Below are 9,821 nucleotides of genomic sequence, written 5' to 3'. Positions count from 1 at the left end.
ACTGACCGACCCTCATCGCTTATGCCAGAGAAGAAGCAAACGTAGCAGGAACCACGCGCGTGTCCACGTGGCGATGGATGCCCACGCAGGACTCGGAACCGCGTCGGATGTGACCACCGGACGGCAGACACCCTGTCCTCCGAGGGAGGGCCGCCTGGTGCCGGGGGGGGGGGGGGGCGTCCGTGTTCTGGGGACAGTGGTTTTTATCGTAAAATCGGGGCTGTGACCCCCACGTCCAGCCGGCCGGGAGGCTGCGATTCAGCGTCTCCCGGGCACGCGGTGCCACCTGCCTCAAACACTGTGCGTGAGGCCTTCTCCGCCCGCTGCATCCCTGGACGTTTAGGGGGAAACCTGTGCCCTTTACTGTCTGTTTTCTGGCTCAAAAGGCTCCACCGGTCCCCAGCCCGAGGCCTTTCTGCCTTTGATTCTTCTGCATTTCCAGGCGGTTTCTCTGGCCTCTGGGGGGCAGAGGTCGGTAAAGCGTGCATGCCCGCCGAGCGCCAGCACACGCGAGCTGGCTCGGACCCGTCGTCAAGCTGGGTAGTTGTACCTCCTCTTCTCCCCGCACGTCCCCACTGTCCCGCCACTCCCTGGGGTTCCCGCCACCGTCTGCGTGTGGCCAGCCCCTGGTCTAAGTGGCCGCCCCCGGCTGGGCCCGCTGCTGATGTCTGGACCTGGATTTCCAGCCATTTCCCTGCATCGCTCGGATACACCGTGTGCTCCTTAAACTCAACCCGGACTCTACCGAGACCCATGGAATGGGGCCCCTCCTTCTGCTCTTGTACCTTCAACACCTGGCCCAGGATTGTCTGAATGAATCCATGAGTGAATGAACGGACACATGAATGGATGAATGAATGAACGAAAGCATGCATGAATGAACGCATGAATGGATGAGTGAATGAACGAACGCATGAATGGATGAATGAATGAACGAATGCGTGAATGAACGAATGAGTGCATGAATGAACACATGAATGGATGAGCGAATGAATGAACGCATGAATGGATGAATGAATGAACGAATGAGTGCATGAATGAATGAACGCATGAATGGATGAGCGAATGAATGAACGCATGAATGGATGAATGAATGAACGAATGAGTGCATGAATGAATGAACGCATGAATGGATGAGCAAATGAATGAACGCATGAATGGATGAGCGAATGAACGAACGCATGAGTGGATGAGCAAATGAATGGATGGATGAATGAGTGAATGAACACATGAATAGATGAGTGAATGAATGAATGTGTGAGTGAGTGGGTTGACAGAGTTGTTATCGCTACATGAAGACATGAAATCATGACAAGGTAACTTTGGCAGGAGCTGTGTGGAAAATGTGGACCTAGAGCAGCCGTGGGCAAACTACGGCCCGTGGGCCAGATCCGGCTGTTCTATCCGGTTCTCTTGCTCTCCCCTCCGCTCCTTGACTTTGAATTCATATTCGTTCACACAAACACTCCATCCATGCTTTTGTTCCGGCCCTCCGGTCCAGTTTAAGAACCCATGGTGGCCCTCGAGTCAAAAAGTTTGCCCACCCCTGACTAGAGCGTACGTGTTATTTATGGGCATAGCAGTAACAGACCTACGCCTGATGGGTGGTTTGTCACTTCCAAAGCACCCTGACACGCATTTCTATTCTTTATTGTTTCCGTGTCCATAAGTAACACGTATGCTCCATGCACACGCTTACACACAGCTCCCGGCCAGCGCTGTGTTTCCTTGTTAGCATCTTGCCTATGAAGCTGCCGAAGGGGACGTCCCAGTTGCTAAACACAGCTCTCGGGTTCATAAGCAGGAACACACGCACGAAGGACTTAACGGCGAGGAAGTTAAAACCCTCGCGCTGCACGTTTTGCTGGAAATGGCCAATCACAGACCCTCCGTCCTTCCATCTCCAGCCCCTCACCAGCCCCCTCGCCCCGGTCAGCGAGCGAAAAGAACCCGCGTGTGGACCTCCAGCTGTTGTGACCAAGTCATTTGCACAAACGGTTTTCAACGGAGCCCTTTCAAAATAATCGTGAAGACGAATTCCTTACTGAACATTCATTTCCTTTTTTTTTTTTTAATATATTTTATTGATTTTTCACAGAGAGGAAGGGAGAGGGATAGAGAGTTAGAAACATCGATGAGAGAGAAACATCCATCAGCTGCCTCCTGCACACCCCACACTGGGGATGTGCCCGCATCCAAGGTACGTGCCCTTGACCGGAATCGAACCCGGGACCCTTCAGTCCGCAGGCCGACGCTCTATGCACTGAGCCACACCGGTCAGGGCAGGACATTCATTTCCTGACTCCGTTTCCGGCTTATCACAGCCCAATGTTTCCTAAGGACACGCTGGAGAGAGGGTTCCCCGCGTCCGGGTCTTTTTTTACTTTTTAATATATTTTTATTGATTTCAGAGAGGGAGGGAGAGGGAGAGGACGAGAGAAACATCCATGATGAGAGAGAATCGCATCAGCTGCCTCCTGCACGCCCCCCCTACTGGGGATCGAACCCGGGACCCTTCCGTCAGAAAGCTGACGCTCTATCCACTGAGCCACACCGGCCAGGGCACATTCAGATCTTTTATTAATTTATTATTTTTTTTAGAGTTAACCTTTTATCTTCTTTTTATACAATTCCCATAGCATCTTTTTTAAAAATATATTTTACTGATTTTTTTAGAGAGGAAGGGAGAGGGAGAGAGAGAGAAATAGAAACATCCATGATGAGAGAGAATCATGGATCGGCTGCCTCCTGCACGCTCCCTACTGGGGATCGAGCCCACCACCCGGGCGTGTGCCCTTGGCCGGAATCGAACCTGGGAGCCCTCAGTCCGCAGGCCGATGGTCTATCCACTGAGCCACACCAGCCAGGGCCATGGTCGGCAAACTCATTAGTCAACAGAGCAGCGGCAACCCACGGCGGCTCGCGAGCCGCAATTTGCCGACCACTGAGCCAGGGCATGTTCAGACCTTTTAAAGGGCCAGATGAGATTTTATTCCTCACCCCCACCCCTCACCCCTGCACTTGCAGAAAATGAACAAAGATAACCATCTTCTCAGCAGAAGCAGGGCACCCCACGGGGGCCTCTCCCACCCCCGCCACGGAAAAGTGTGCTGACCGGGAGGGTTGGCGGGCCGTGCCACGTGGCGGGTGCCCGCATCCTCAGACCCAGCCCGACTGTAATGTATGCGAGGAGACCGGAGGGGGTGCTTTGCGAGGAGGGCGGAGAGCCTCCCCCCTCCCCCCCCCCGCGAGCTTAGCGCGAGGCAGCTTCCGAGGAAGAGGTGGTAATTAGTCCCCGAGTGCATCCGGGAGAAGAGATGAGCGACGGCTACTTGGAGGGGCCGCGGCAGAGGCTTGGCCAGTCATCAAAATTTAAAGGCAGCGGCGAGGGCGTGGAGGGACCCTGCGTGAGGCTGCAGCCTGCACGGGCAGCGACGGCTTGTTAGCACGCGTGTGTAAGGCAGGCGTCCTCCAACCGCGGCCCGCGGGCCACAGGCGGCCCGCCGAGGACATGGATCCGGCCCGCCGGGGGCCGCTGCCTGTCCTGCTGAGCAGCCGACGCGTCCCGGGCCCGCAGTGCGCATAGGAATTTGTTCATCGTTTTTTTTTTTTTTTTTAAATATATTTTATTGATATTTTACAGAGAGGAAGGGAGAGGGATAGAGAGCTAGAAACATCGATAAGAGAGAAACATCGATCAGCTGCCTCCCGCACACCCCCCACTGGGGATGTGCCCGCAACCAAGGTACATGCCCTTGACCGGAATCGAACCCGGGACCCCTCAGTCCACAGGCCGACGCTCTATCCACTGAGCCAAACCGGTTTCGGCCGTTTTGTTTTTTTAACTATAGTCCGGCCCTCCAGCGGTCTGAGGGACAGGGAACTGGCCCCCTGTTTAAAAAGTTTGAGGACTGCCGAAACCGGTTTGGCTCAGTGGATAGAGCGTCGGCCTGCGGACTGAAGGGTCCCGGGTTTGATTCCGGTCAAGGGCATGTACCTTGGTTGCGGGCACATCCCCAGTGGGAGGTGTGCGGGAGGCAGCTGATCGATGTTTCTCTCTCATCGATGTTTCTAGCTCTCTATCCCTCTCCCTTCCTCTCTGAATAATATCAATAAAAATATAAAAAAAATAAAAAAATAAAAAGTTTGAGGACCCCTGCTTGAAGGTGTGTTACCACATTCAAGCTTCACCTCCATTTCAGAGGGACACGCCTCCTCCTGGGAATGTGCCCACCACCCCGGGCACGTGCCCTTGACGGGAACCGAACCCGGGACCCTTCCGCCCGCAGGCCAACGCCTCTATCCACTGAGCCACACCAGCGAGGGCCAGTCTGTCTTGTTCTTGACTCTGTCTCCCTGTCGATCAATATTTATAAAGACCACCCTCGGACAGCAGATGCAGGGGGGGGCGGGTGGGTAACCTCCAGCCCGCGGGCCGTGTGAGGCCCACAAAATCATCTGGTCCGGCCCTGCCACGGCATTCGGGGCGAGTTCGGGAAATGCCTGATCAAACAGAACAGGCTGGTGTTTACGTGGGGGATTGTGGGTGGCCGGGGAATGATGTTACCGAGATCCCGATGGCCCCGGCGGAGAGACAAAAAGCTTCCCACCCCTGTCTTAAAACAGCGGGATGAGAGACAAGGAAGCGTGGACAGACTGTTGCACGTCAGAGGAAAGGCGGGGGGGGAGGGTGAGGGAGGGAGGGAGGGAGGGAGGGAGGGAGGGAGGGAGGGGAGCAGAGATCAATCAATGAACTTGTGTGCATATGTGTATCCCCCCCATGGACACAGACAACGGGGTGGTGAGGGCCTGGGGGGTGAGGGGGGGCGGGAACAGTCTGGGCGAGGTTAATGGGGGCAAACGGAGGGCCTAGAGGACGCTTTCAACAATAAAGATTTAAATTCATTAATCACAAGCAAGAAGGAAATAAACCAGGAGGGAGGCCGAGTGGGCGGCCAGCGTCCCTTCTCTGAGTGACCCGGGACAAAAGACCAAAAAGACCAAGCCCAGCCTGGGACCTCAGACCCCACCGTCAGGTGGGAGGGCCCCGGCCGGCCTGGCTGGGACCCGCCCAAAGGCCCGGCTTGCCTCTAGAACCGTGGTCGGCAAACCGCGGCTCGCGAGCCACAGGCGGCTCTCAGGCCCCTGGAGTGTGGCTCTTCCACAAACTACCACGGCCTGGGCGAGTCTATTTGGGAGAAGCGGCGTTAGAAGAAGCTTACGTTTAAAAAATGTGGCTCTCCAAAGGAATGTCCATCGTTGCACTGTTGATATTTGGCTCCGTGGACGGAGGAGTTTGCCGACCGCTGCTCTAGCGGATGGCGATCGTTAGCCACGGAGCCGCACGGGCTCCTTGGCGGCCGCTGGAGTGTGCCAGATGGTCCATTAGCACAGGCGGGCGGGCGGGCGGGGCCTTCAGAGTCATTTAGAAAATGTCAACCCGGAACAAGAACCCTGTCACTTCTGATTAGAATGAACGGTATCAGACCCGGCCGCCGACCTCCGCTTGGGTCAGGGAATTAATACTGCGGTACAGGCTCGTGCGGGACGCGGGGTGTGGAACAGGCTCCCCCACCCCCACCCCCCCGTCTGGGGACTCATTTGCTGGCGGTAGAATGACCCCTCCCTCGCCTTGCGGGACCCCCAGCCTGTCCTGGTGTCAGCTGGGGACAGAGATGACCTTGCTCGGGGGCCGCGTGGGCAGAATTTCGACAAGACATTCTTTCCCGGGCCCTTTTCCCGTCCCCTGCCCCGCAGGCTGGGTGCCCAGGCCTTTGGGGACACGCGGCCGCGGAGAGAGGAGGCTCAGAGGGAAACACCGTCGCGTACTGAGCCCTGGCCGGTGGGCTCAGCGGTTAGACCAGCCGTGGGCAAACGACAGCCCGCGGGCCGGATCCGGCCCGTTCGGCTGTTCTCTCCGGCCCGCGGAGCCGAAAGAGCAGAGGGTTCTCTTGCTCTCCCCTCCGCTCCTTTACTTTGAATGTATATTCGTTCACACACACACTCCATCCACGCTTTTGTTCCGGCCCTCCGGTCCAGTTTCAGAACCCACGGTGGCCCTCGAGTCAAAACGTTTGCCCACCCCTGGGTTAGAGCGTTGGCCCGTGCCCCAAAGGGTCACGGGTTCGAGTCCCCCGTCAAGGGCACGTACCAGGTTGCAGGTTGGATCCCCCACGCCGGCCAGGGCGCGTTCAGGAGGCAACCCATCCGTGTCTTTCTCTCACATCAATATTCCTCTCTCTCTCTCCCTCTCCCCCCCCCCCTCCCTCTGCATCCAGATGTCAAAAGCCTGGAGAACCTCCAGCTGGTGGAAGGGGTGCAGGAGCAGGTGCACGCGGCGCTGCTGGACTACACGGTGTGCAACTACCCGCAGCAGGCGGACAAGTTCGGCCAGCTGCTGCTGCGGCTGCCCGAGGTCCGGGCGCTCAGCCTGCAGGCCGAGGAGTACCTGTACTACAAGCACCTGAGCGGCGACGTTCCCTACAACAACCTGCTGATCGAGATGCTGCACGCCAAGCGGGCCTGAGCCGCGGCCGGGGGGTGTGGGGATCGGGCCCCCCCCCCACCGCCCCCGCTTTCCCGACAGAGCCAGACGGGTGTGGGGAGGGGGAGGGCGGACGAGCACGAGGAGAGAAAGACTCTCGGAGCCGCTTCAAAGCCGCACTCACGGAAAGCCTGGGTCGGGAGGGACTGCGCCGAGGAGGCATCCTCGTCCCGGGCCGAGCGGCCCCGTGTTGTAAACTGTGAACGCGGTCGGGCCGCCGCGGACAGGACTCCCCGACGGCCGTCAGCCCCGCGGCGGAGCGGACGCGGGCCGAGCGGTTCTGGTATGTGCACACGGATCTCCGCGATGAAGCGATGGAGGGGTATCCCCTCCCCAAAATCTAGCGGCCGCACCTGGGACAGCCCCTCCTCTTCCCGGCAAGGACCCAGCACCTCCTGTCCTGCGATCCGTCCATCCGTCCACCCATCCATCGAGGAATCTATGCCAAGGACTCAGCTGCACCCGCTGGCCGCTCCCCCCACCCCAAACCCCTGGCGACACGCATTCCGAACGTCTGCGTCCGAGACCTGCCCACAGCCCGTGAGGGCCGCCTGCGAACGCGTCAGCTCGCCGTGTCCCCCGAGTTCTGGTGTGTCTGGTCTGTGTTCACCATGTCCCCCACCAAGGAGAGGAGAGAGAAAGGGCAGGCGGTCCCCGTCTCTCCCTCCTGCCCCCCCGTTGGCGCGTGAAGGGCCAGGGAGGGAAGTGGCTACAATGTTTCAAAGCGGAGGTCGCCTGGACCGTACGGCGGCTCCTGTGGCTGCGATGCGGTTTCATGTGAAAAAAAAAAAAAAAAAATTCTGGCCCCAAGGCCCGTCCGCACACATCCGGCTGTGTAAGCGTCCACGCTGACGGCCCATCCAAAAATTCAACCCGCCGCCCGCTCCGCCCGGCCTGCCTCCCCGTCGCCGTCGGAAGGCGGGTGAGACAGACGGGAGCATCGACAGCTATGCACACGGGGGGAGGCAGGACGAGCTGATCGAGGGACCGAACCCCGAATGGAGACGGAGATTTTATTTTATTTTTTTTTTTTTTACATGTGGCTGGGAAGCTGTTGGAGGGATTTCGATCTTCCCCAAAAAGGAGAGGAAGAGAGGGGGTTGCGGACCCTCGGAGTCACAGACCAAAGTTTGCAGAACAAATATTGGGGGGGGGGGCAGGGGGGGCGCCGGAGACGAGCCGGGCGAACGCCCCCCGACATGGCCACCCGTGTTACCGACACGCAGTGCCACGGGTCAGTCTGAGCGCCTTGCCTTTTCTCACGACGCTGAAAGGTGAGCCGTTCGGCTGCGAATCCCCGTTAAAATAAAGTATTGCGACGCGGAAGTCCAAGAACCTGTAGTGTTTACATTCTTGAGGTCCTGTGTTGGGGGGGCGGGGGCGGGGACCGCGATGTAAAACCAGTGCTTCCCTCGACGTTGTTTTTTCTCTGATCGGTCCATATTCGTGGTCGTATGTCGTGAGACTCTAAAATCAAAGAGCGGGGGCCTCGTGGAGACTTTTTTAAGTTTATTTTTTTGAGAAGACCGGCCGCACAATCACTTGTAGAAAATGTAAAGAGAAAATAATAATAAAAATAAAAGTATCTCCTAGTCCCTTCATTCTCCTCCGTCCCCCCCTCCCCCCACCCCCCGCGTCCCCCCATAAATGTGTCTGGCTTTGGAATAGGCTTATTTATATTGTATATCCTCGTGTCTCGACTGTAGACGATGATGATGCTAATTTATTGCCCCTCCGTTTCCCCTCTGTACCCACGCTAGGAACCCACGTGCTGTCGCATGTCTTCACGTAAGTGGCACGGACTTCAGGGACAGAGAAGGGTCGTGACGAACTGAAACCATTCCCTTGATTAAACGTCTGTAAATCTCCACCATGGTTTCTGGCCTTTTTTTCGCAGCGGACGGACGGACGGGACAGGCCGGGGTCCCAGTCCGCGTGTGCTCTCCCGCCGTGGCGAGCCGAGGGCCAGGGACACGCATGGCGGCGTGCGTGCGTGGGTGCGAAGCGGGTCACCTTATTACTGTCCCGAGTCCCTCGCGTGCTCGGTGGCTGCGCTGCGTGTCCACAGCTCCGAGCGGGGTCTCAGCCACCTGTGTTCTCTGCCTGGCTGACAGGGGAGCAGACAGGAGCTGGCCCGGGCCCCCATCCAGAGCGTGAGCTGGGCCGGAGGCAGCACGGCTCTCGGGTCAAACCCAAGGTGGTTAGCTCAGTGGGTAGAGCGTCGGCCTGCGCCCTGAAGGGTCCCGGTTCGATTCCTGGTCAAGGGCACAGGCCCGGGTTGCAGGCTCCATCCCCAGTGGGGGGCGTGCAGGAGGCAGCCGATCCATGATTCCCTCTCATCATAGCTGTTTCTCTCTCTCTCCCTTCCTCCCTGAAATCAATTTAAAAAAATAAAAACCAAATCGTCTAGAAGCCCCGTACAGAGGCGTGGTGCTCACCGTGAATGAAAAGGTTCCACCTCAGAACGGGGAGACCAATGGGGGGGCGGGGGGGGGCGTGATTTGGAGGGTCTTGAACATTGCAAAAAAAATACATGTTTTTTTTTTTTCCTTAAAGGATGTTTTTATTGGTTTCAGAGAGGAAGGGAGAGCGAGAGATAGAAACATCCACGATGAGAGAGAATCCTGGATCGGCTGCCTCCTGCACGCCCCCTCCTGGGGATGGAGCCCGCCACCCGGGCCTGTGCCCTGAGCGGGAATCGAACCCTGACCTGGTTCCTAGGTCGACGCTCCACCGCGGAGCCACCGCGGCCGGCCCATGGCTAAAAACCTGGAGGAGAGGGACGTTTCTCGAAGCCTGCAGCCCGCCGAGGTCCCCGTGGGGAGGGGGCCTGCCCGCCGTCGCGAAGCCCGTCAGCGCCAGGCCGCCAGCGGGGACCCCAGCTCGGCTCACGGGCCTGTGACCCTTACATCTGATCCTCGCCGCCACAGTGACGAGGTCCGTACCTTTAAGTGAGTTTGACGTTCGCTCCGAAGCCGGCGCTGACGTGTGTTTGTGTGAGGACCCGGGGAGAGGTGGGCCCGGCACAACCCTGGAATAACAAAGCTCAGTGCTCCCCAACGCCGGGCAGGAGGTACACAGCCCAGCCCCTCAAAATAAATATCCCGGCCCTTCTCCCCCCCGGGGGCACCCGTTCTGTGCTGAGTGGGGGAGCCAGCACCCAGGGGCTGATCTCTGCTGGCGGGCTTGTTTGCAGACAGGCTGAGAACCAATAGGAAACCTCGCCTGTTTGTTTATTTATTTAATAGGTTTTTACTGATGTCAGAGAGGAAGGGAG

General features: G+C 58.0%; 1 protein-coding gene across 4 annotated transcripts in view; it reads left to right on the top strand.

Moving 5' to 3' along the window:
• Positions 1–8,413, top strand: part of NR5A2 (nuclear receptor subfamily 5 group A member 2) — a gene marked incomplete at its 5' end in the record, with an annotated part of 74,167 nt that extends 65,754 nt beyond the window's left edge. For 2 of the 4 annotated variants that reach the window (XM_080651027.1, XM_080651031.1), the window contains one exon: positions 6,279–8,099. In XM_080651027.1, the coding sequence (XP_080507153.1) occupies positions 6,279–6,526 (248 nt within the window). In that variant the 3' untranslated portion in view covers positions 6,527–8,099. Of the gene's footprint in view, positions 1–6,278 lie in introns of all 4 variants that reach the window. The other 2 variants (XM_080651028.1, XM_080651030.1) reach the window with 2 other exon arrangements.
• Between the last annotated feature and the right edge of the window lie 1,408 nt (positions 8,414–9,821).

Source organism: Plecotus auritus, assembly GCF_963455305.1.
Source record: "Plecotus auritus genome assembly, chromosome: 14".
Classification (NCBI taxonomy): domain Eukaryota; kingdom Metazoa; phylum Chordata; class Mammalia; order Chiroptera; family Vespertilionidae; genus Plecotus; species Plecotus auritus.
The sequence above is the reverse complement of the archived record's forward strand: the minus strand, read 5'-3'. Positions and strand labels throughout refer to the sequence as shown.